The sequence below is a fragment of the Vipera ursinii genome (assembly GCF_947247035.1).
Source record: "Vipera ursinii genome assembly, chromosome: 2".
NCBI lineage: Eukaryota > Metazoa > Chordata > Lepidosauria > Squamata > Viperidae > Vipera > Vipera ursinii.
Genome location: NC_139513.1, coordinates 111,175,897 through 111,203,749, shown reverse-complemented (window position 1 = coordinate 111,203,749; position 27,853 = coordinate 111,175,897). Strand labels below are relative to the sequence as shown.

Here is a 27,853-nt window from a genome sequence, read left to right as displayed (position 1 = left end):
GAATCAACTGCCAACGGAACTCCGGACTGCCCCCGACCTTCGTTCATTTCGCCGGGACCTAAAAACCTGGCTCTTTGAGCTATCTGGTCTGGATTGAGGGGTTTAATGTTTTTAAATTGTGATTTAATTTTTGTGGCTAGACTTAATTTAATTTATTTTAATTTTATATTGGATTGTTTTTAAATTTTGCCTTGTAAACCGCCCTGAGTCCTTTGGGAATAGGGCGGTATATAAACCGAATAAATAAATAAAATAAATAAAAGTTAATATTTTATTATATATTTTTCCTATAGTAAAATTATTTTGTATGACAATATCTTACCAAACTGCTGAATATAGAAATTGTCACATAACATAGCTGAAATGTTATTTATCTTTCAAAAGAAAAAAAAAACTTTCTCATTTTAACTTGCCAACCTTTTTGGGGAGGGGTTGGATAAAAGTTACCCAATGAAAGAAATACTTTTATTAAGCTTAGATGTTTTGTTTTAAAAAAAACTGCTGAGGATATAACCAACTGTTTGTCACAAAAAGTTCAAAGTTCAAAGACAAATTAAATTCCTGATTTCATTGCTGGTCATTTTATAGACTTGATGAATTTGCTATTTTAATAGTAAATGACTTTTGATATATATTGTGGCCACGACAGAAATTATGATAGTACCTTCAAACTAATTTCGCAAAAGAGTTGAATACTTGTGATTTACCTACTTGAGGTGACACCTTCCTGGGATGTATTTTTAATTGGGAATTTACATTAGTAAGACTTTAAATATTTGCCAAATATTCTCTTAAGAAAAATATATGTCCTCATATACTACAAACTTTGTGCATACATTAAATTGCAGCCATATTTATAATTACATACTTTGTCAGGAGTCCCCAACCCCCGGTCCGTGGACCAGTACCGGGCCGCGACATGCCAGCAACTGGTCCACACAAACCAGCAAAGCCCCATCCGTGGGATGCAGGCAGCACACAAAACCACACCTCCTCCGGTCCATGGAAAACCTTTTCTCCAGGGAACCGGTCCCTGGTGCCCAAAACGTTGGGGACCTCTACTTTATGTCATTTTGAAGACCATTAATCAGATCCCTAAGAATAAGGTTCTAATAGTCTTAGTGCAACAAAAACACTTGCACTTGTAGGGACAGGCAAATGGGGGGGGATGAATAAATTTAACTTCAGCAAATAACATTCCTTCCTGATACAGTCCTGAGTGATGCTGAGAGTGCATCCTATTTTGCATTTTTAAACTTGGTTTAAAGGGTTTTTAATAAGTGATTTTCTTCATTTTCATCTTCTAGCACAGACATGTCAAACACAAGGCCCGGGGGCCAGATCCGGCCTGCGAAGTGGTTTCATGTGGCCCGCGAAGCCATCCTGGAAACAGTGAGGGAACGGCCCCCACTGCCTTGGCCCTGGCCCAGAGACCCTCCTTCTGCCAGAGACCCTCAGATCTGTCCCACTCCTGCCCAGGCCCCCATAGGCACCCTTGATGCGACCGATGTAGAGCTGGCTATGCCCACCCAGTAGGCTATATGCACTCTAGCCACGCCCACCCAGTAGGCCACGCCCACCCAGGCCATACCCACCCGGCCCCCTGAGGGCAACCACAATGCTGATGCGGCCCTCAATGAAATTGAGTTTGACACCCCTGTTCTAGCATATTCTGGTTGAGTTAGTTTTCAGAAACTCTTTGCATGACTCAATTCCCAAGTTCTTGCCAAAGGCAGGAATATTCCTATTCTATTTCTCAGTGAGACATTGGCCATGTATCTAGCACTTTTTGTCACATTCCAGCTTCAGTGCTTTGTTCCTGGAAAGCTGTTAGGTCTAGCAATGTGCATTATGATGAGTATTCTAGGGCTCTCAGTGGATATTATAATTGGGCAAGAAACTAAAATAGTTTCACAGCTACTTTTTCCTGCAATAAGTGCAGATTGCTTAATAGAAAATGTATTTCATATAAAGTAAAATTCTATACAGAAAGTTATTTTTTGATGTAAAAGATACAGTTGTGAGCCTTTAAATGAGATTAAGCATTTTTGAAAATACCTGAGATTAGATTTTAGGGATACGGGTATAGGATTGATTTGTTTATATCTGGGAAACATAGCATTCTGGAAGGAATTATAGATTAGGCTCCAAAACTTCATCTGTAGCCTGTTTTTATTCCACATTTGAATTGTCTAGGTTCCTCTAAATTGTCAAAGAGCCTTCAATCTCAGAATTAGTTACTAGTTTGTTTTTATTGTAAGTTCTCAAGGTGATGTGCTTCTTATTCATCTTCCAAGTTTGTCCTTAGAGTAACCCTAAGATGCTGTACTGAGAAATGCTGATGTAGCAAAAATTACCCAAGAAAATTTAATAGTTGAGTAAATGTTTAAATTCAGTATCTTAGATCCTAGTCCAACATTCTTATCCTAAATCAGGGGTTCCCAACCCGGGGTGGGGGGTGCTTGCACCCTCTAGCGGTGTAAGACAATATTCCAGGGGCTGCAAAAACTTGGCTTTTCAAAATTATAGTGTGTATGCATAATTTGTGCCGTTATTCTGAGCTTTTGTAAGGGGTGTGAGAATATATCAGAAGCGTTCTAGGGGTATGGGGTACAGAAAAGTTTGGGAACCGCTGTCCTGAATAGTTGCTGTTTATTGGTGAGGGTGCTGTTAAGCCACATGCTGTTGCAATATTTAGCTGTGGAATAAACTAAAGTCAGAGCTGTTGTGTGGCTTAACAGTGTCCACACCCAAATGGTCGATGTCCAACTCCACCAGACAATGCATATCATCTTTGGCACATTGCATCCCACTCCTGTGCACTGGTTACCAGTACTTAGCAATATCATACCGTCTCTCATTAGAAGACAACTAGGGTCTAGGGCAGGGTAGGCAACCTTGGCTCTTTTATGACTCGTAGACTTCAACTCCCAGATTTCCTGAGCCAGCTGGCTCAGGAATTCTGGGAGTTGAAGTCCACGAGTCATAAAAGAGCCAGGGTTGCCTACCCCTGCTCTAGGGTCAAGGATGCTGAACAAGGCCCTCCCTATTCACCAGAACAATAAACAGCCCACCACAAGATTGAAATCCCATAGGCTAGCATGGAAAACAGCTATTGACTTAACATCTACCTAATTTAACTTGAGAATGCCTGGAGAGTGGAATGGTCCATGGTACCTTCTTGTGGCCTGACCATAAGTGATCCCTCTACCAAAACACCTGGTTTTGACTCTCCTTACTCTATCTCAAGGGTCTCCAACCACCAGGCCGTGACCCATTTGGAACTGGGAAGCATAAGAGGGGCCGGTGCGCAAGCGCAGCTCCACTAATACAAGCAGCACCCCAAAGACTTCTCTTCTGTTTTGCGTGAGTGGAGCTGCATGTATGCACCGACCAGCCTCTCGCCTCAGTTCCCCTCTCCCCCCCCACCAAGCCGGGCCACCAAGCCGCCTGATCCAGATGTTCCAAAAGTAGAGCGGAGAGAGCAGAGGCTTAGTTGGACGAGCAGGCCTTGCTCAGTTTCACTGATTCACTGAGGCCGCCAGCGCAGGACACCTGGATCTGCTTTTGGAATATCGGGCAGCCTCGGTGAGTCTGAAGGAGCATGAGACTGTGCCAAAAACATTTGCAAATGGACGAAAGGCTTTTGTGCTGCTTCAGGCCTTCAGTCCCTTTGCAAAAGCTTTTGGTGTGGAGAAGTCTAAAGGAGCACGAAATCACGCCCCAAAGGCTTCTCTTGCTTGAGTGAAGCTGTGTGCATGCGAGCTAGTCCACCACTCACGCAGCCCTGTTCCACTCTCACCCTTCCCCAGCCCTGCCGGCAAGCCACCAAAATTGGAGACCACTGGTTTATCTGGTTGAAATTGAATAGAATTAGGTGTGATAGTGGAAGAAGTGCCTCTACTGTGAATCAGTGGGCATGGATAGATGTTTTGTATGTAATATATAAATTACTTCTGTTCTATCACATTCTCATCATACTCTAAATAATAATAATAATTGATTATTGGTAGCTAATAATTCTGCTTTTGCATTTACTAGGTTCCTGTTGTGGGATAGTTCTCTAAAAATGGCTCAGAGGACTTTGCAAGAAGACCCTGAGAGGTACCTTTTTGTGGACAGAGCAGTAATCTACAACCCTGCTACCCAGGCTGACTGGACAGCTAAAAAATTAGTCTGGATTCCATCAGAACGTCATGGCTTTGAAGCTGCCAGCATCAAAGAAGAGAGGGGAGATGAAGTGTTGGTTGAATTGGCTGAGAATGGAAAGAAAGCAGTTGTCAACAAAGATGATATTCAAAAAATGAATCCTCCCAAATTTTCTAAAGTAGAAGACATGGCAGAATTGACCTGCTTAAATGAAGCCTCTGTTCTTCATAATTTGAAGGATCGATACTATTCTGGGCTCATTTATGTAAGTAATAATTATTTGCTGACATGTGCTAACCAAAAAAATCAACTTTATTGGTTGCAATGTTCCAAAAGGAAATGCTGCTTTTTAGTCTGTAGACTGATTTTAAAATGTAAGCTTGGTTATTAGTAGTATGATTTTAATTCTGATCACCAAATTATGTTGTACTTGCTATTTCTTTGACCTTTGATACTTTTGATTGTCACATCTACTGAAGTAGAGTGCTTGGCTGTTTTGGAATTGGTCTTCTGAATAGTTTCCCAGTTATGGTATGCCTTTTTTTTAGAGTATCCCCATGTTATCTATTCTGTTGTCTTTTGGAAATTAAGAAACCTTTTTAATCCATCAGGTTTTTTCTTTTTTAAATTTTAATCTCAATTTTAAGTTTGTCTTTTAATCAGTTTTATCTTTATAACTTTTATTTTATAAATGTTTACATTTTTCTTGCATTTTTTATCTAAATAGCAGTGTAGATAATTGTTGGATGCTGCCCAGGGTCACTTTATGTGAGATGGGTAGCCATATGCATTTCATAAATTTCACAACTGCTTAGTAGCAAACTTAGAGATTGTTTTAGAACTATTAACTATTTTATTTTTCCTGCAATTTTCCTAAATTATATTTTATAACAAATTTGTCCAGATCTGTGATCACTATGATTTATGTCTAAATTTAAAACACTGGAATCCTTAGTTCACATTTTTATTAATTATTTATTACGTTAAATAGTTATTGTCAAATCTATTAGGACTGGAGTGGGTTAGAAATTTTGTTTAGTAAATTGTAGGTGCTATCTGTTTTTTATTTTGTTCTTTAACCTCTGGTATTTAATAACTGCTATATTTTTTATCTAATATAGGCTAAAATGTGGAGTCTTGCACTGATTTGAGTTGTAAAACAATATAGCTTGCACTTCCTTCTGTCCACACAAGGCTGATATATTATGGTAGCAGAGAGGATCTAAGGATCCATTGATTAGCTTTAAAAGGTTATTCAATTCCATTAGACACTGAGTGGTATAGCACATAAAAATAATACAAACAGGATTTTCTTAAAGTAATTTGTGAGATGTTTTCTAGTAGATACTAAGGGAAGTCTCTGAGGTTACCCTGTGAATATGTGTTACTTTACTTGGGAAATAGAATAAATATATTTAAACATCTATTTTGAGACTTTCTAGATTAAATGTGGTCATCATTTAACAACCACTCATTCAATGATCATTTGAACTTGTGACAATGCTGAACAAGTGGTACTTACAGATCCCTAGAATTTTGGCCATTCCAGTGGCCATGTGGTGTGAATTGGGTGCACAGCACCTGGCTCACAATTACAATGTCTCTTATTGATGGTCACCATTTGTGACCACCTTTGCTGGCTTCCAACAGTGAAATCAATGGTAGGAAGTGACAAATGGTGACCACATGGCATCGTTGCTTAATGACCCATGGTGATTCCCTTAATGATGGCAACAGGAAGTGCCAGAATTGCCATTGCTAAGTGTATAATCATATGACATTGTGGTTTACGACTGCATTACTTAGTAGCATTGCTCATTCTGGTCCCAGTTAATATTGTTAACCAAAGATTACCTACATTGGGTTTCTTTAGTTTTAAAAATCATCAATATTTTAAGCTCTGTATTATATATTGAGACATATGGTACTGGAATGTAGTATTTTTCAGCATGTAGATTGATAATAGGCAGCCCTAGACTACTCTCATGATACAGTATAGCTACTGTAATTATAATTTCAGTGGATTTTCAACTGTATAACATATTTCAGTTTGATGAAGAGATGAAGTGGGGACAATTAAGTACTACTTAGAAATCTTGGCTTCAAGTGATGCTAAAGCATGAATTTTGTTTCCATGCTGATTCATTTATTTTAAAATAGAAGCTAACATGCTATAAAGAATATGTTACAATTTCTGTGTGTGTGTGTGTGTGTATACACACACACACACACAAAAACCCACAAGCTGTCTTTCCAAGAAGATACACCTTATACTCAGTATAATTGAATATGATGGAGTCGCTGTGTGAATGAGGTGCAGTATCTAAAATAAATAAAATGAGTGTCCCATTCCAATGAGCTACTTAAGGAACAAATGTTAGGAAAACAGAAAAAATGGCTGATTTTAGACATGTTTATATGATGTCTCACTGATAAAGGGAAAGTTTTAGTTGTACAAGTTGAGTTGCAACAAGTACAGAGTGGTTACAGCATCTTACAAAGGTTATAGAGAGTGTTACAGCAAGCTTTAGTTCCCTCTGGGAAGTAGCTGCAAGAAAATCTAAAGGAATGGCTTCCTTAAACTCTGAGAACACACCCATTAGTTCCCACTCTGTTCTTGGCCATAAGCAAAAAGTAAAATTTCTGAGCTGATGGAGAAAATTAAAATGAATATTGTCATTTTTATAACATCTAAGAATACTTTAGGATATTTCAATAGAGATAGTCCTAAACTTATGACTAAACTTGGGACTGGGAAATTTGATGCGGTTGAGTCATTAAGTGAGGCATCCCGTGACTGCTCCTGATTTTACAAATTTTTTTGCTGCATTTGTTAAACAGGACATCACATGACCATGAGTTGTGACCTTCCCTGCCAACATTTCCATTGACTTTGCTTGTCAGAAGGTGGCTGGAAAAGTCACTAATGGTGATCACACAACTGTAGGACCCTAGAAGTGTGTGGGTTGGTTGCCAAGTGCCAGCATCATGGTCATTGAGCCGTAAGGATGCTGCAACAGTTTTAAGTATTGTCGTAACTTTGAATAGTTGCTAAATGAAATGTCATAGGTTGAGGATACTTGTAGGTAGAATGTCAGTTGGGTCAAATTGTATAGTATTATATAATAATTGAACAAAGCCATTACATCTTATTTTTGATTAAATGCTAGGTATCTGCTTTTATAAACAGCAGCCCTGCATGTTTCCATTTGTTTTGTAGTACAAAATATGAAAAATTACTTGATTACTTCATGATGCAGCAAACTATCCATAAAACACAGTGTAGGGCCGAAGACAATTGATGTGATAATAGTCTCAATATGCATTTTTCACACTAAAAGGACAGCCATGGGATCCAAATTTAAATCTTGAGTGACAACTGTACATTTTATTCCAACCCCACTTTCTGTTTGAAATTTAGTGCTGACAATTGACCATGGTATAGAAATTAGCAACTTTAGGTAGCATTTCCAGTGTTGCAAGAATTCTAATAGCTAAACCATATGTCACAGGTAGAATCTTCTATGTTCTTTGCTAACAGATTCTTCTTTGTTTGTTTGGGTTTTTTATTTTTTTTTTAATGAAGAGCAGCTTTGAGGCAATGACCAGAGAAGGAGGAACTTCTCTGTCATTCTTCTTTCAAGCCACTTTCTTCTCTTGATCATTCAGAGGCTTCATCTTGATTAAATGATGTTAAATTTGAAGAGCCAGGCTGGGAAGAAAAGTTCAGAGAAAACCTACATGCTCATTTATTTATTAGCTTTATTTTTGTGTTATTGAAAAAGCAGGCATTAACACTGTAATCTGTTGAACTTTTTACCTTGAATAGATTTACATTTTGCAGCCTGGTAATTTATTTTGAACACCCAAACTTCTTTATGACCGTTTGAACTTATTTACACCAAATGACATACTACTTTTTTTACCTTTACTTTAGTTCTTTTAATTACTCATTAGTTGTTTCAGCAGTATTTTTAAAACAAAATAGTTGAAGATAAATCTCATCTCTAGTGGATTTTTGACAATAGTTTTCACTGTAGCTGAAAATTCCATTACCATCTGTGTCTCCAGCTTGTCAACTGCTGTACTCTGGTATATCCCTTTGGAACCAGGATTTTGTTCAGAAGTAGCTCATTGGTGTTGATTTTAATAAACATGCATTAAAATATTTAAGTGTCCAGTTCAATGGAATTATTTCTGGAGAAAATCTCTTGATTGTGGATCAGGAAGACTAAATAGCTTTTTTTCTTGCTGTAGACCTACTCTGGACTCTTCTGTGTAGTAATAAATCCATACAAGAACCTTCCAATTTACTCTGAAAATATCATTGAGATGTACAGGGGAAAGAAACGTCATGAAATGCCTCCACATATTTATGCAATATCAGAATCTGCATATAGATGCATGTTGCAAGGTAAGACCTATTTGTAAGTTGTACACTGACATTGTGCCTAGCATTTTAGAATTACAAGTAAATAGAAGATTAACATTAAAGATTGTAACATCATAATAAATGTCATTAGCTCTATACACTTCAGTCATTAGAAATCTTCTTGGTTTAAATTCTTAGATGGTAAATGGCCTTCCTTTGTGAAATGAAGAATTTTAAGATATTTTGCACCTCAATTCCATAAACTGCAGTCAGTATAGTTAGTTGTCAGGAAATCTGGAAGTCTAATTGAGACTTTAGATGGCTGTTAGATTGCCTCTTGTTGACGTAATGTGTAGCTAGACAGGCACTTCACGTTTTTAAAGAATCTAATAGTAAAAAAAAATCCAATATCTTTCAATATCCTTAATTATTTTGCTATTTTTCTTTTAACTCTTCAGCTATTCTCTTTGTGCTTCTTTAGCTTTGAGGAGAGTAAGTTGCAACTGTGAGTCTGTCAAACTACCAGACTATCATTCACTTCAACTGATGGGATTTTGACTGCTGTGGGAGTAAATGAACCTGTCTCAAAGATTCAGTTAAATATTGATGTGGATTGGAACTAGAGAAGCTTCCTAAATGTGTAGGAAAGAACTGGCAAATATCAGAAGAGTTGTCTCTTTTTAATATTAATGTAGAAGAACAAGCAGTAGCTATTACGCCTGGAAAGTCAATGATATAGCATATTTTATTAAAGAGAGTAAAACCTCTTCTTGATCTCTGTGCAAACCCACCTGTAGGATAGGATTGTGCACTGCTTCTCGTAGAGGTGCTTCTCAGTGCAAGAGAGCTATTATGCTTCAGCTTGGTACAAGCTAAAGCTGGTCTGATTCAAAAATTAGTTTATTTGGCAACGGACTCATGGACAAGACATAGTTTAACTGGATATTTTATGTAAACAAATATGAAATAAAGTGCAACCGAAAATCTTACCTACTTTATTACAACTCCTTTTTATAGGCCTGTGATCCTAAGTTTAAATCCTAGACTTTTCCTTCCTGTCTTTTCATGTTCACCATCCTTGGGAAGGCCATGGAAAGGTAACTGGAATTTGTTCCAGTAACAGTCCTCTCAGAGTTAAGAACTGTTCTACTTTTACCAGCTTAACTCCTTATAGCAGACATGTCAAACTCACGACGTCATGTGACGTCGCGCGACATATTGGAGCTTTTTCCCCATTGCTGGCAATGGGGTGGGCGTGATTTCGTCTTGGGCCCGCAGTTTGACACCCCTGCCTTATAGGAATGCAAACAAACCCATCTTTTCCTAATGTTAAACAGCTGCACCCAGTGTTTTAACAAAAATGTGCTGTAATGTGTGCTGCCCTCTAGTTCATTTGAGTAAATGCTTTTTTTCTAATTGAGAAGCCAACATTTCCCTCTGAATCTGGCCATTTGTAGAATCTTTTGTTTTATGGGACACTGATGAACTGAAATGCAATAAAAAAAATCATCTGACAAAAGTTAGATGGGCTCTTTTATACTGGAGGGGGAGCGCCTTTAAGGAGGACAAGGGCTTCACAGACAGAAAGGCAATGGAAGCTTTGTGTACAAACATAATTACAGGAATTAGTGGAAAAAAACCCTAAATTTTTACAACAAAGTTTCTTCCCAATTTCTAACTTTCTTTACCTCTTCCATGGTTATTTGCTAGCAACTACTCATTCTACTGTGTAAAGGCTCAGGTACAACTTTGGAGTACAGCTACATTGTCATGATGGCAGACGGCTACTCTGGTTGTGATCCAGGACAGGTCATTTCAAGCCAAAAGACTACAGCGATTTATGGAATATATACAGAAATATAGCAAACAATGGAAAAAGAATCTGTAAAGTTCTAACCAAACCATGGCAGCAAATCTGGGGAATGACACGGGCCAATAGATAGGAAGAGGTTGGTTACCAAAGAAAGGAGAATTAACAGTGTGTAACTAGCAGCTGATGTTGGATGTCTAAACATCCAAGACTTGTGGGTAGGCATTTGAAAAGATAATTTGTTGCTGGGATATGTGTATAAGGATCAGAATCATTCTGCCCATGATTTCCCCTATGACATTGCATGGATGCAAAGTTAGACTTTGAAAAATGAGAAAAGAGAGAGTATTTATGCTTTTGAACTTTGGTGTTGGAGGAGATTTTTGAGAATACCATAAATAGCCAAGAAAACAATTGAGTGAATCATAGAAAAAATCAATTAATGATTCTTATTTAAGGCACAAATGACCAGACTCAAATTACATCTTGGACACATTATGTGAATAATTTGCTCTCTTGAGAAGAGAGCAAATGTTTATGGATTTCTCAAGACAGAATTAATATGTTAAAATTCTCAAACTCTTAAGTTATGGAAGTTTTAAAAAATAAATAGCATTTGACTAATTCATAGTTCAAATTGCTGATTTATGCATTCTTATATGTGTTTTGGTACAAATTATATCATGATCAGAAATCATTGTAAAGTTCTCATTCAAGTCAATAGTTAGGAATGAACTGAGTTCACATAAATCTTTAGAAGTTTTACAATTGTTTAGCTTTAATAACTAGTATAGTAACTAGGTAACCTGTGGCCCATTGGGTCATCATTTCAGAAATATTTCCTTATCAGTTTCCTTAATGCCTTTAACGATGACAGTGACACTACTCTCTCATAAGAAAGGTATTGTGTCTTGCCTTCTAGATCTAAAATGGAATCTAGTAACAGAGTTTCAAGGTATCCCACTGTCTGCAGAAGAAGTAGACAGGACCTTGTCAATGTTGCAGCATCAACAGTATACACAGATATAAAACCTATACAGTGGTATGATAAAGAATTGGGATCAAGCCAGCTGAATGTGGCCCCACAAGTTGCTGCATAGCCAGTGTGGCTTTGTTCTCAAGACCAAATCCCATCTTGGGGGTGGGACTCAAGTTCAATTCCTGACTTTCATTGCTTAGAGTGAATTATTCATGATGGCAGGCCAGCAGAATTTCCTATAGATCAGACCAAGGCCCTATTTTTATTTGATATGTCGATAATAAAACATTTAAGGTCCTCGACCCAATTTATTTAAAACTGGAGTTGTGTAGTTTGGTTATGTTTATTTCTGTTCACCATCCAGAGTTCCTTGAGTAGAAAAGTAACTATATACATTAGTTAAATAAATAAAAATAAAGCATTTCAATAATGACATTTCTTGGAGAGGATGGACAGATCACAAGTATTTGGACCACCTGCAGGAGGCACTGACCTTCAATTAATATTAGATCAGGCGGGACATAGTTTTTCTCTCACTTCAATTTTATATCACCTATGTTCCCAGCACACAAAATAAACTTCCAGGTGCCGTATTGTGCAAGCCCTAATTTGACATTCCTTGTCTATTCCACCCTACCCTGAACTTGACTTCTGATAATTTTGTCTTCTAGAAGGAAACTCCAGAGAAACTAGTGTCAGGGAACTGGCTGTAGATCTCTTAATTGGATTTACCTACAATAAGATAATATGAATAGAATAGAGCTGAAAGGGAGGTCTTCTAGTCCAGGCCCCTGCTCAAGCAGGAGAACCTATACCATCTCAGACAAGTGACTGTCTAGCGCTAGCCTCTTCTTAAAAACCTGCAGTGATGGAGTGCCTACAGTTTCTGAAGGCAAGCTGTTTCAACTGGTTAATTGTCCTCACTGTTAGGAAGTTTCTCCTTAATTCCAGGTTGCTCCTGTCTTTGATAAGATAATTTTTAATGTCATTTATTGTCATTTACCTGTATACAGGTCTTTATTGCCATTTACCTGTATACACAAAAGCACATTAAAATGACATTCCAATGCCCTGCTCTCAAAAAACGACATAAAACCCATGTCACAGCTCAGGTGGATGACCTCAGGGAAATACTGCATGAAAATTCTTTGCTTTTGTGAGTGAAGGACAGCTGTTTTATGGTGGTGACTTATTTCTTCCTCTTCTTTTCAAGGAAGATGTATTGCAATTCTGTCACAACAATGAAATACAAGTCATGGGGGAGTGTTCAAAAAGTTGCACCTTTTCTTCAGGGTGGTCGAGGATGGCAGAAGACATCTGTGGCTAGGCCAAAGCTGTTGCTGCTGGTTTTCTGTAACCCACTCCCGTCTTCCTCTGGACTATGAGACACGGTTTCCCTGGATTTTATTACCCATCTCTTTCAGATGTGTAAGGTTACACGACCATTTTGTTGGTTACAGACCAGGTCACCCAGAGGTCTCATTTTATTCCATGCAAGGAGCTATCATCTGCTCTGAAGAGTGCAAAGTTATCTCTGGACTACATTTTTCAGTGCAGGGGCTTAGTCGCCAGAGTTTACATTAGGGTTCTCTGTTCATGTTCCATTTAACAAATATTCATAATTATTTGTTGCTGTCTTATCACCTGAAATTGAATGGGGGAATAAAAAAAGACTATGGCAATCCAGCACAACTGATTGGAAAAAGCCACGTTATTCCATTTAAAATAATTGCAGGCCACAAAGGAATAGCTATTTAATAACTTGGTTTGGCAGCACTGGTGCAGCTGGCGGTGTTGGTGAGACTTGGAGGTGTTGAAGGCTCTTGGCAGCATGACTTTTCAAGGCAAAAGTGGCTGGAAAAAAACTAGCTGGCAGTGGCAGATCCTTCCTTGCAATAGTGAATTTGTTGAATTTTCAAAAAAACAAAACAAAACCCTGGTGAGCTGTGCAAGTCTTGTTTGATGGGTCTCACATATGTTGTGCAGGCCTAGACTAATTCTATGCTGCAACATTTTCTGCATTGTTATTTTTCCTGTCAGCAGGACAACTGGCTTGATTTGTTCTTGTTTCCAGAATTTGTGTATAAAAACTCTCTGCATTTTTGATTGGGGTTTTCCTTTCAAGCAGTTTAGGGATATAACCCTTAACTGCTTGCTCTATAAATCTCCTGCTTCTGTGGTCCTATAAGATGCTGATTTTCTCTGAGAGAGAGACGTGGCACTGCTCCCCTTGAAAGGACGGTTCAGATTTGCCAGGTTGAATACAAACGTATAGCAGATTTACATAGACAAGAAGGCATTAAGATTGTTGCTTCCCACTAAGTTTTTACCTTCCTCATGTCCATAGAAAAGCTACGCTTGCTATTTATTGGCCCCTACTCTGTCATACATGGATTGAACGCGGGAGCTTTCCACTTGCAATTGCCCATTTCAGTGAAAGTAGACCTAGTTTTTCATTGTTCTCTCCTTATGCAGGAAGGTCCTCCTTATCCCTTGTGTACAGACCTCCTCCTACCCCACTGGTTCTCCTAACTGGGGAAAAGGAATACTGTATGAGGTGGATTGTATGTTGGATTCTAAATGCGGGAGATCTTGGTGTGCACAGGAGGCTAAGAAACTACCTTTATCTTCTTTAAATGACTGGAGGACTATTACACCTGTTCATAAACGATATGATTTAGGGAAGGAATTACACAGTCTACAATATAAAGTGAGATGTCAGGGAGTATGTCAGCTTGCTGAGCCTTTGTCAAGCACCCTCCCTTCCTGTAACAGCCCACTCAGTGGAGCTGCCACCACAGTTAACAATGCAGGCTTTTGTAGGGCTTGTAGTGTGGGCAGAACCTTCTACTTTTAGCGGAGGATGGATGGATGGATAGATTTGCATTTTCAGAGGAGCTCTTCTTTCCTCATACGTGGGCCTGATTGCTGCAGCTTGGATTGGTGTGGCTTGTGGTCCCCTGTGAACTCCTGAGTGGCTGGAGCGCTTTTCTGAAAGGAGATAGATTTTTAAGTCACAATTGCAAGATTTCTCTTTGCTTTTTTTATTATTCACTTTCCTATTATTTTCTCTTCTTTTAATATTTTTCTCCAGTCCAAATGTTGCCAAAAGATAAAAACCTTTTCGGTAGAGGGCAGAAGAGGAAAGCTGGCTTTCATCGGGTGGCAAGAATCTGAGCCTTGCCTTATAGCCAAAAATCAGGCCATCCTTTACCTGAATAGAAATATATCTTGCATTAGGTCCAAGTCTAAGCAAAACATTGTAACTGCTATGCTATTATATCCCAATTAAGCATTTTTTTAGTGATATGTAGAACTCTGACCACAGGTTTAACAGCTGTTCTGCACATTATAATATATTCTAAAGCAGCGTTCCCCAACCTTTCCGGATTTGCAGACTGGTGGGTAATGAGAGTGGTGGGTGAGCTCGCACACACACACACACACACACACACACACAGCTCAGTTTGTGCAAGCAGAGGGCATGCTTGCCTGCCGTTCACTCAAGAGGAGCTGCCCACACACACTTGTCTACAACTTCCACGGCCCTGGTTCCAATGGGTCACAGCTTGTGGGTTGGTGACCCCTGTTCTAGAGTGTGGCAACGTTCTGTTCTAAAAAAGAAGAAACTATAAAACTGCCTAAAAATGCTAGCTTTTGATCTGCTAGCTTTTAGCAGATGCACAATATTCTGTCAGATACATCTTTAAAAAAAACTTAAAAAGGGACATCAACTGGAAACAAATATTTCTGACAGATCAGGGGTCCCCAAAACCACTGGTTCACAGCATGCCAGGAACCGGGCCACACAAACAAAACCCCATCCACAGAATGCAGGCAGCACATGGAACCACGTTCCCTTCGGTCCACAGAAAAACCTCTCTCCGCGGAACTAGTTCCTGGTGCCCAAAAGGTGGGGGGGGGGGGCTGCTGCTTTAGATGTATGTAGAATGTCCTGAACTTTCTGTTGCAGTAGAACACAAGATTAAATTCACAAGATTTGTTCAGTATTTTTCTACTAGGAAAATATCAAGCTCAATTTTTAAAAAGCTATAACTGAAAACACAAGTTCAATATGTGTTTGTCCTTGTTTTAAAGATGAAGATTTTTAACTTTGACAGATACTATGGAAAGAATGTCATTTTGGTTTCTCTGTAGTTGACATGCAGAACTATAAAAAAATTTGTTTTGTTTTGTACAGATCGTGAGGACCAATCAATTCTTTGCACGTAAGTAAAATATATTTTGATTTGCAGTTTTTTAAAATTATTGCATGTGACAAGAGCTACTGCTAGCTTTTCAACTCAGTTTGAATATTGCTTCTGAAAAAAATATGTTTTAATATTTTTTTTAACATTCATAAAGGAAATGTCATGGGAACAGATTATTGCTACCAAATATTGAAACCGGTTTGACATGTTTACCCCTTAAAAAGAATCACTTGATATTTCAAAACACGTAGAGACTATTTTTCATTCACAAAATATTTTACTCTCTTCTTCTCAGCTGTTCTAGAATAATAATTTTTACAGTGCTTTTTAAGCTTTACTCTTTTAAGAGGGAGTCTGATTTTTAGGGCTAAGTCTAGTATTATAATAAATATGAATCTGTTCTCTAACTCTTTATAATGCTTATACGATTCTACTTAATAGAATTTCCACTTGTGATGTTATAATGTCTATTGCTTTCCTGTCCTGGCAGCTTGTGATATTTAATAGTACTGGAGAAATGTAGAAATTTGTAAATCATAATGTAAGAAGTTTTTTCAGAACAATGTGTAGAAAGAATTAAATGCGGTTTTCAGGTATGTTCAAGCTTAAATTGAGATTGAAATCTTTTTCAGCTCAAGGTCATAATTCTTCTAGTAGGTTGCTTAACCTAAATAAAAACTGATTACCTTTTTTTAATATCGAACAACTTATATTACCGTATATACTTGAGTATAAGCCGAATTTTTCAGCCCACTTTTTGGGCTGAAAAACTCCACTTCGGCTTATACTCCAGTCAACAAAAAAAAAGAACTGTCCCTTCGTTCGGAACAGGCTGCTGAGAGAAGGGAGCGGCAGAGCCTTGCAGAGCTGGCGGCAGTCCAGCGTTGTTTCTCCCCCTCGTGCGTGCGTGTGTGTGTCAGACCCACGGGAATGGCTGGTAGGGAAGCGGCATTCCGGCATTCCCCCCCTTCCTGTGTGTCGAGCCTACGGGGCTTGGCACACAGAGAAACGCAACTAGCCATTCCTGCGGGTCTCACACACACACACACACACACGCCGCCGGGCTCGGCTCCTCGGCAGGAGGGGCAGCCCCCGCCGCGCCCCCCTCCCGGCCCGCAGCGCCGCGCCGCCGCCGCTTCCTCCGGGCAAGTCGGGGGGGCTTGCGGGGCGAAGGCACCGGCCAGGGGGCAGGCAGGGCGGGAGGGCGCGAACTCACCGCCGCCGCGCTTCCCCCCCATCTCTCGCTTGCACGCTGCCTCGCCCGTTCCGCCCCCAACTCACCGGCCGGCGCTTCACCCCCCATCTCTCGCTTGCACGCTGCCTCGCCCGTTCCGCCCCCAACTCACCGGCCGGCGCTTCACCCCCCATCTCTCGCTTGCACGCTGCCTCGCCCGTTCCGCCCCCAACTCACCGGCCGGCGCTTCACCCCCCATCTCTCGCTTGCACGCTGCCTCGCCTGTTCCGCCCCCAACTCACCGGCCGGCGCTTCACCCCCCATCTCTCGCTTGCACGCTGCCTCGCCCGTTCCGCCCCCAACTCACCGGCCGGCGCTTCACCCCCCATCTCTCGCTTGCACGCTGCCTCGCCCGTTCCGCCCCCAACTCACCGGCCGGCGCTTCACCCCCCATCTCTCGCTTGCCCGCTGCCTCGCCCGTTCCGCCCCCAACTCACCGGCCGGCGCTTCACCCCCCATCTCTCGCTTGCCCGCTGCCTCGCCCGTTCCGCCCCCAACTCACCGGCCGGCGCTTCACCCCCCATCTCTCGCTTGCACGCTGCCTCGCCCGTTCCGCCCCCAACTCACCGGCCGGCGCTTCACCCCCCATCTCTCGCTTGCACGCTGCCTCGCCCGTTCCGCCCCCAACTCACCGGCCGGCGCTTCACCCCCCATCTCTCGCTTGCACGCTGCCTCGCCCGTTCCGCCCCCAACTCACCGGCCGGCGCTTCACCCCCCATCTCTCGCTTGCACGCTGCCTCGCCCGTTCCGCCCCCAACTCACCGGCCGGCGCTTCACCCCCCATCTCTCGCTTGCACGCTGCCTCGCCCGTTCCGCCCCCAACTCACCGGCCGGCGCTTCACCCCCCATCTCTCGCTTGCACGCTGCCTCGCCCGTTCCGCCCCCAACTCACCGGCCGGCGCTTCACCCCCCATCTCTCGCTTGCACGCTGCCTCGCCCGTTCCGCCCCCAACTCACCGGCCGGCGCTTCACCCCCCATCTCTCGCTTGCCCGCTGCCTCGCCCGTTCCGCCCCCAACTCACCGGCCGGCGCTTCACCCCCCATCTCTCGCTTGCACGCTGCCTCGCCTGTTCCGCCCCCAACTCACCGGCCGGCGCTTCACCCCCCATCTCTCGCTTGCACGCTGCCTCGCCCGTTCCGCCCCCAACTCACCGGCCGGCGCTTCACCCCCCATCTCTCGCTTGCACGCTGCCTCGCCCGTTCCGCCCCCAACTCACCGGCCGGCGCTTCACCCCTCATCTCTCGCTTGCCCGCTGCCTCGCCCGGGACCAGCGGTGGTGCAGCAGCCCAGCCAGCCAGCGGGCGGACGGGCGGAGAGAAGCCCGGCCCGGAGGGGAGGGGAGGGAGCGGAGTCGCCGGGGCCCACGTGGAAACAAGGCTTTACTGCCACACACACACACACACACACACACACACACAGAGAGAGAGAGACGGAGGGAAACAAGCTTGACTGAGGAGGGAAACAAGCCCCTCCCCCCCTACACACACACGCAGGAGGAGGGAAACAAGCTTGACTGAGGAGGGAAACAAGCCCCTCCCCCCCTACACACACACGCAGGAGGAGGGAAACAAGCTTGACTGAGGAGGGAAACAAGCCCCTCCCCCCCCACACACACACACGCAGGAGGAGGGAAACAAGCTTGACTGAGGAGGGAAACAAGCCCCTCCCCCCACATACACACACGCACGAGGAGGGAAACAAGCTTGACTGAGGAGGGAAACAACGCTTGACTGCCACCCCCACACACACACACACCCACGAGGAGGGAAACAACGCTTGACTGCCGCCTTCCTAGCAGACCTCCCCATTCCTGTTAGAAATGGAACCCAGTACTTCTAGTACTCCTGCACCAATGGAGCCCAGTACTTCTAGTACTCCTGCACCAATGGAGCCCAGTACTTCTAGTACTCCTGCACCAAAACAAAGACGCAGGTCATACGAAGCTGCTTTCAAACTAAAGGTTGTGTCAAGAGCAGAAAAAAGCAATAACAGTATTGCAAGTAGGGAATTTGGTGTTGATGAAAAACAAGTGAGGGAGTGGCGGAAAATGAAAGCTGAGTTGGAAAAGATTCCAAAGGCAAAAAAAGCTCGACGTGGTTTAACAACTCCATATGTGGCTCTAGAGACTGAATTGCATGAATGGGTTATGGAGTGTCGTCAAAATGGTTACTGCGTAACACGCATGGGAATTCGCTTACGTGCCCTTCAAATGGCTAAAGATGACAAATTAAAAGTACCAGGCATTGAAAATTTTGTTGCGTCAGCAGGATGGTGTACTGGCTTCATGAATAGGTATGGCCTATGTTTGCGGCAAAGAACAAAGATTTCACAGAAGTTGCCAAAAGACCTTGATGAAAAAGTGATGTCATTCCATTCATTCATCATAAAACAAAGAAAGATCCATAACTATGACCTGGGAGATATTGGGAATATGGATGAAACACCTATGACCTTTGATCTTCCAAGCAACAGAACCGTGGCAAGTTTGGGAGACAAAACTGTTTTACTCAGAACCACAGGTAATGAGAAAAACCATTTTACAGTTGTTCTGTCATGTTTGGCTAATGGAACTAAGCTGCGGCCTGTCATTATTTTTAAAAGAAAGACCTTGCCTAAAAAGGTCAAATTCCCACCACGAATTACAGTGCGCCCACATGTTAAAGGCTGGATGGATGAAGATGGAACAAAAAAGTGGCTGGAAGAAGTTTGGAATGGACGACCAGGAGCAGCCTTAAAGAAAAAACCATCATTGCTAGTTTGGGATATGTTCAGAGCCCACACATCTGATGACATAAAAAGATTGGCAAAGTCTTCTCAAGTTACTTTAGCCGTTATTCCAGGTGGGCTTACATCTGTATTACAGCCCTTAGATGTGTGTTTAAATAAACCTTTCAAAGACCGTGTGCGAAAGATGTGGTGCGAATGGATGTCATCTGGTCAAGCCCGACTAACAAAAGGTGGAAATATGATGAAGCCTGACATAGAACTGATAGCAAAGTGGGTTCGTGATGCATGGGAAGAGATTCCAGAGGACATGGTGAAGCACGCCTTCAGGAAATGTGGCATAAGTAATGCTATGGATGGCAGTGAAGACACTGCTTTGCATGAGGAGGACAACTGTGATAGTGATGACAGCGAACTCTGTGACAATGTATATGATGATAACCTCACACCAGCTACAGCTGCAGCTCTGTTTGCAGATACAGATGAGGAGGAGGAATCCAGTTTTGAAGGATTTTGATGCTTGTGTTTTAGCTTGGTTGCTTATTGAGTTAAGGTTTTTGTACATTTAAAGTTATTGTTAATACTTTAATATTATATATTGTTTTTGTTGAATATACTGATAATATATTGTTTTTGTTGAATATACTGATAATATATTGTTTTTGTTGAATATACTGATAATATATTGTTTTTGTTGAATATACTGATAATATATTGTTTTTGTTGAATATACTGATAATATATTGTTTTTGTTGACCCTCTTTTCCACATGCCTCAATTAAAGCAATTTTATTGTTATCTACCTGTATTTTTATTTTTGAAATTTACCGTGAGCTGCTGCATTTCCCAGCCTCGGCTTATACTCGAGTCACCAACTTTTTCCAATTTTGGGGGGTAAAATTAGGGGTCTCGGCTTATAATCGAGTCGGCTTATACTCAAGTATATACGGTATTTAGCCATCATTGTTGTCTTGATTTGTATCAAATGCAAAGAGGTATTTGGATACAGAGTTATGATAACACTTTCAATTACCTTCTAGTTCTTTTGCAGATAGTGGTTTTCCAGACATTAATGATCTTGTTCTGGTGATCTATAGTGTTCCATTATACTTTTAATGCCCATATTTATTTTCACTAATAACAGCAGCAGAGAAGAATTAACAGTAGAATAATCAGATTCAATAAAACATCCTTCTCTATTCCATGTTTTGCTTTATCTCCAGGCCCAATTCCAAACCTTCAAGATTGTCTAGCAGTAAGACAATTTATAATCAAAATTTAATAATTACAAAACAGCACAGTAAAGTCAACTGACATTTATGCTTTTTCAGGCAAGCTGTTTTCAACTGTTTTATATCATTGCTATCTTCTCTTGCAGTTTTTCATTTAAAAATTACTTGACAGTTTAATTAATAATAAAACATGTAATAAAATTCTAGAGAAAAATAGGGATGCATGAAAAATTAGTTTCATATTTTAATGAAAATTCCCCCAATTCACATTTTTGAATAAATAAAACCTGGGTTGCAAGTATATTGCAAAATCCATTTCTACTGCTAAGCTTGTAAGCCGCCCTGAGTCTTTGGAGAAGGGCGGGATATAAATGGAATTAAAATAAAAAAAAAATAATTGAGGTGCAAAATAAATTTGGAAGTGATGTTTTCAGGTTACTACTATTTTTCCAAGCTTGACAGATCTTTCCAACATGAAAAATACTGTTGTTTCTATGTATAATTAATAATAAGAATAAATGTAAATTTCCAGTGCATCTCAAATCTGTTTGGCAGTGAAATGTGAAAATCTAGATTAATCATAAAATGATTTAGAAAGGCTCGTTACTTTCATCACACACTAATATTCCTTGTAACATTGCATAGTCATCAGGCACTAATAAGGTTTGATGGAGGAATTAATTTCATATTTAGTTGTCCAGCCACCTTTTACGTTCAGTGTACAGAACTGATCTTTCAAATTAGAACTCTTGTCTATGTTTGCATTCAATGAATCACCTACATTTGCTTCCTTTTTAAAATGTTATCTTCCTTAGTAGGCTGTGGGCTGCTGTGGAGAAAATATACTTTGCCTTCAGCAAAGTATTTGACAAAGTATCTCATGACATTTTGCTTAGCAAGCTAGTTACTTATAGCTTGGATGGAATCTCTGTTACATAGATTCATAGATGCTTGAATGGTGGGATATTAAGTGAGGTGCCCCAGGGCTTGGATCTAAGCCCAGTTACTCCTGAACATTTTATTGATGACTCAGATAAGGAACTGGAGGAAAAGCTTACAGATTCGCATGTGACACAGTACTGGCTTGGGTAGTAGATACAGTAAACACTCTAGAAAAGAGATCCCCAACCTTTTTGGCACCAGGAACTGGTTTCATGGAAGACAATTTTCCATGGACCGCGGGAGGGGGAGGGGAGAAAGGTTTCAGAATGATTCATTATATTTATTCTAAATTTTCTAAATAAGCAGTGCACTTTATTATTATTATTGTTGTTGTTGTTATTGTTGTTATTGTTATTATTGTTATTATTATTACATTGTATTAGATTAGGCCAGTGACTTTCTGCTTCTAAGAAACTGGGAAGGAAGAGAGACAATCCTAAACTCAGCCTTTCAGCAAAAAAACCCAAAGACCCAACATGTTGAGGAAGTGCTGAGAAAACCATTCAAAAAGAGGGGGGGTGCGGGTGGCACTGCGCAAGCCCAGCAGCCTTGGAAAAGGTGCAGATGAAAGAGGGGAGACACAGTGCTTAAGGGGAAATGTAGCTTCTCCCCTCCCCCCATTGCAAGCCGGGTAGGAGCACGCTTGGCTTGCAAACTTGAGAGCTGCAGAAAGAAAGCGTGAACACACACACACACACACACACACAAACAAACACACACAAAATTAAACCGCGAAAAGCAGGCAGGAAATTGCCAAAACATGAGGCACCTGGAGCACCACCAAAACAAGCAAAAAACCCCAGCGGTCTTAGAAAAGGTGAGAGAGAGAGAGAGAGAGAGAGAGAGAGAGAGAGAGAGAGAGAGAGATTCCCTTGAAGACACAGTGCTTAAAGTGAAAGGTAGCTTCTCCTTGCCCCTGTTTGCACCCTGAGAAAGCACCCTCACAAACACCTACCTTAGGGTGGGGGGGTCTCCCTCCAACAAGGTTTTGGGGAAGTCCCCGGTGGCAAGCTGGGCTGGCGTGCACTTGCCTTGCAAACTTGGAGACTCGCAGGAAGGGAGCACGAGCCCAGTTAGGGTGCCAGGAGCGGGAGAGGAAGAAAGTGAGGAAGAAGAGGAGGAGGAAGAAAAAGTAGCAGGAGGAAGAGGAAGGAGGAGGCAGAAGAAGAAAGCGCAAGAAGCAGGAGGAGGAAGGTTGCTGAGTTCAGACGTTTCGAGCCAGTTGCAAGCGCAGCCCCTGGAGAACCTTTGCACTGAGCCAGCCGGCTCTTGCCTTGCCACTCTCCCGCCCCTGCCCATACCACTGCAGACTTGCCTCATGCCTCCAACTGCGCGGCCCTGTACTGGTCTGCGGACCAGGGGTTGGGGACCCCTGCTCTAGAAGCTAGAAATAAAATTCAAAATGACCTCAATAGTCAGAGAAGTATCTAAATGGAATATAGTTTAAGAAAAGAAGCGTAAAGTCCCTTCACTTAGAAAAAGAATTTAAATCCACAGGTAAGATGGAAGCTTACCTCGATTGGATCTTGGAAAGAATCTTGGAATTATAGTTGATCCGAAGGTGAATATGAATTATCTGTGTGATAAGATTTCTAAAAAAGCAAGTGTAGCTTTAGGCTGTTTCAACAAAAATAGACTTTTTAAATCATGGGAATAATTCCATTGTATTCAGTATTGGTCAAACCCACCTTTAAGTATTATGTCCAGTTTTGGGCATAAAATTTAAGAAAGATTCAGAGAAACTAGAAACAGGGTGATGAGCATGATAAGGAGGCTAGAATCTTATAAGGAGAGATTGAAGGAAGTGGCCATATTTAGTCTTGAGAAGAGATAAGGAGGAGTACAATAACACTTTCCAGGTCCCACAGTAAGTCCAGAGTTCTGGCATCCCAGAGAGTAAGACACAATGATAAACTTAAATTGCAGGAAGGCCGATTCCAGTTACAGTGAAGTTAGGGCATAAAGGCATAAACATTTTGACTGCTAAAGGACACATAAGCAGAAATCTCTTCATTAAATGTTTTAAAGCCAAAGCTGACCTGGGAAATTAGACTCAATTACCCAAACGGCCCCTTCCAAGTTGTAAAATTTATTAATTTGCTTGGATGTTGTCAGTTACTCTGTATCTAAAAAACTCTCGAAATAACCTAAAGGTTATTTCACACACATTGTAATTATTTTGCAACATGATCGTACACTAAAACAGAATCATAATGAAAAATAATCCTATGAGAAAAGAGAAGTTGTATCGTAAGAAATAGAATTACGGTACATTAAATCACCAATATTCAGTATTTATATCCAGAATAACATTTTGCACTCAACAAAAGGACCCAGACTGTTGGGGGCAATTAAGCTGACTTTGTAATAATGCCGCTTGGGGGTTGTGTGAAAGCCCTAATAAGCTGGCATATACATAGAATGAAGGCTACTGCTTAGCTTGTAAGCCGCCCTGAGTCTTTGGAGAAGGGCGGGATATAAATGGAATTAAAATAAAATAAATAAATAAACATAATGTTTTAGGACAAGTATTAATATTTGACAGTGAAGATACTGAAGGGGTGAATGGCTTCTTCCTTTTAAAACTGACTTTTCTACAGTACAGGAACTAGCAATTAACTGTTTGAAGGAGATGGGTGGTTTAGAAATGTGAAATATATATAAATAAAAAGACTTTCATTTAAAAAGTAGCAATAAAGACCTTTGAAAGACATTCACCTGCTGTGATGTGTGTCCACCCCAAAGATCAAAATCATGTGGGCAATGGTTTTACTTGGGACATTCTATGGAAGTGAAAATAGGGAGGGGGTGGCTCAGTGGGTTAGGACGCTGAACTTGTCGAATCCCGAGTGCCGCGTAACAGAGTGAGCGCCTGTTACTCGTCCCAGCTTCTGCCCACCTAGCAGTTCGAAAGCACGTAAAAATGCAAGTAGAAAAATAGGGACCACTACGGTGGGAAGGTAACAGCGTTCCGTGCGCCTTTGGCGTCTAGTCATGCCGGCCACATGACCACGGAGACGTCCTCGGACAAGCGCTGGCTCTTCGGCTTTGAAACGGAGATGAGCACCGGCCCCTAGAGTTGGAAACGACTAGCACGCATGTGCGGGGGAACCTTTACCTTTACCTTTTATATGGAAGTGAAAGGTGGCTTTGAAGAAGCATGGTAGAAACAATATAGATGCTTTTGAATTTTGGTGTTGGAGAATACTATTGGTAGCTAAGAGTTGGAAAATACTGTAGGTAGGTAAGAAAACAAAGAAATGAATAATAAAATCAGCAGAAACCCTCACACAGGGCACATAACTGGGACACAGGATGTTTAAGTACTGTGCTACGTTAAATGTTATTTTCAAGTTCTGGCCGGACATAAGGTAAGTTGGACTCATCTTCATTAGCCACACAGTTTGCTTCAGTTTTATTTAGGGGAACAAATCTATTATAAAAAATGGCTACCTCCTGTGGGCTGTAACTGGAAATCAAATATTTCTCTCAGCTTTTTTTCTTGAACAAAATTAAATAAGTTTGTAGGAGTGTTGATCCTTGTGCAGAGAAGAAAATCTAGATTTTTTAATGCTTAATCCATTTTATTAACTTTGCAGGAGAGCAGGACTGCCGGTTTTCATATGAATAAATTCAGGAACATTATTTAAACCCAGTGGGGTATTGGCGTTTTTGGAGGCAGGTGCCCAAATATAGCCTTCCCATTAAAAATGGAAGCATAAAATCTTCTGCACTGTACTTTTATATACTGCACAGATAATGTGCACATGCTAAAACAGAGAACCACCCTCCTGTTTATACCTGTACACTAGCATGTATATATGTAAATACACACAGAGAACCACATTATACTGGAAAGAGAAAGACATGAAGCTGCCTCTTTCATTCCATTAGATTTGAGGGTTTCAGAAAAAAAAGACCCCTTATCCATGCACATACCACAGAGGTGGTCCTGTATAAGAGAAATGCAAGATTTTAGAAAGTAGGTGAAATGTTTTTATTTTTTTATTTTCTATGGATGAGTGAATGCTATTAAAATTGAATACATGAGATTTATTTATTTATTTTGCTTTACTAAGAAACAAATTGATAAGTGCAGAGTGAAAGAAGTGCTGAGGTGCGTATGAGAACGTCTGTTTTCGGCAGAACAGACCTCACAATCGTGGGCAAATTGAGATTTCCTCTCAGCTTCAGAAAAATTGTATATCAGTGCTGATCTTTCTTAAAAGTTTTCCATATCATTCCAAAGTCTGCTCTCGATACAGTTTTTTTTTTAAAAAAATCATACTCTTTCCAAAAACTTGAAGGCTGAGCCTTATATATAACTTTATGAGAATATGTAAAGCAGACATGTCAAACACAAGGCCCGGGGGCCAGATCCGGCCCGCGAAGTGGTTTCATGCGGCCTGCGAAGCCATCCTGGAAACAGTGAGGGAACGGCGCCCACTGCCTTGGCCCTGGCCCAGCGACCCTCCTTCTGCCAGAGACCCTCACATCTGTCCCACTCCTGCCCAGGCCCCCATAGGCACCCTTGATGCAAACGATGTAGAGCTGGCCACGCCCACCCAGTAAGCCATACGCACTCTAGCCATGCCCACCCAGTAGGCCACACCCACCCAGACCATACCCACCTGGCCCCCTGAGGGCAACCGCAATGCTGATGCGGCCCTCAATGAAATTGAGTTTGACACCCCTGATGTAAAGTCTTTTATTTACTTTGGCTTCTATTTCCAGAGTCAAATCATTGGAGTCAAGAATATTTACACTGTTATTTTTTATTCTGTTTTTTTTTAATCTGTTTCAGATTGTTACATGTGTGACATTAAATGTTTGGTAGATTCCAAAACTAGCTTTAACCACAGGGAAAATTATTTCACTGTATACAATTAGGAAGAGTTTCAAAAAGTCCCGGTTTTAAAATTAGACTGATATTGAGTTCTTAAAAATATATTTCATCTGTTCAGGCTAGTATTTAAGAATGTAAAATATTTGGGAAGCTTCCTTATAAAGTCATAAGTGTTATTGATTCAGTTTAGTTTCACATACATTGAGTGACAGCAGCTTTGTAAAGTTTTAAAGAGAATTTTTTTTTCAGAATGTAAAAAAATGCTGGTTATTATGTTTATATAAAAAATTGGGATCGTCTTTAAATAAAATGTGCGACTGATTTTTAGTCCTTTTCTTAACTGTCTTATTCCAAAAGAAACTTTTGTAAGATGTATTCAAATAGATTGTATAAGACTGAGCACTCTTGAATAGAGTTCTGTACGTTTTATCTTCCCATCTTTGGCTAAAATATCTAACATATAGTAGAATAGAAAAATAACATGGGATAGAAATACGCATGCTTTCAGTTATTAATAAATTCTTCTGCATAGATTATACTATGCAAGATTTGCACATTTGGATCTGGAAATTTTATGGGCTGTTAACTGAACAGATTTGGGAAAGTTATTGTGTTAACTATCTAAAGAAGTCAGTAGACATGTACCACTTTAAACTATTTAAAGGGATTAGCGTGAGTATAGACAGTAAAGACTTCAAAGCAATGAAATTTTAAAGCACTAAAAATTGTATAAATGGAATTTTAACGGGCTAACTAATGATAAAATCATTGCTTTCTTTCTCTATTACATCATTTTGTATTAAATGGGATGAGAGTAAAAATACTTTATTTAATTTGAAATAATTCTGAATGTCTGACCTACAAGCAAAAAAGGTAAAGGTTTCCCTTCAGTTGTGCCTGATTCTATGGCATGATGCTTGTCTCCATTTCTTGGCTAAGAGAACCAGCATTGTCCTGAAGAGATTTTCTGTGGTCCTGTGGCCAGCATGGCTATTACACCACAGATGCAGAGAAGAACACTGTTATCTCCCCACCGAAGACATACCTATTAATCTACTTGCATTTGCATGCTTTACAACTGCTAAGTGGATAGGAGCTGGGTCAAGTAACAGGAACTCGTCCAATGGCATGGAGCTTGGGTCTCGAACCCGGGCTGTCAGCTCTCCAGCTGATAAGCCCAGCGACTTCAACAGCTGAGCCATCACACCCCACGATCTATACGCATAATGTTAAATAATTTTGCTTTAGTAGTGCTTTAAGTAATATTGTACAACTTTTTATTCCAATGGCCAACTCCACATTTTTCTGATAGTGAAACCAATTTATTTTGCTGTTGTCCAATATTAAGAGTTT

At 40.9% G+C, this 27,853-nt stretch overlaps 1 protein-coding gene across 3 annotated transcripts in view; it reads left to right on the top strand.

Moving 5' to 3' along the window:
- Nucleotides 1-4,069: 4,069 nt before the first annotated feature.
- The window catches only part of MYH10 (myosin heavy chain 10), a gene marked incomplete at its 5' end in the record, with an annotated part of 82,522 nt that continues 58,738 nt past the window's right edge, over nt 4,070-27,853 (top strand). For all 3 annotated transcript variants that reach the window (XM_083352328.1, XM_083352327.1, XM_083352329.1), the window contains 3 exons: nt 4,070-4,414; nt 8,407-8,563; nt 15,512-15,539. In XM_083352328.1, coding sequence (XP_083208454.1) covers nt 4,070-4,414; nt 8,407-8,563; nt 15,512-15,539 — 530 coding nt within the window. The remainder of the gene's footprint in view (nt 4,415-8,406; nt 8,564-15,511; nt 15,540-27,853) is intronic.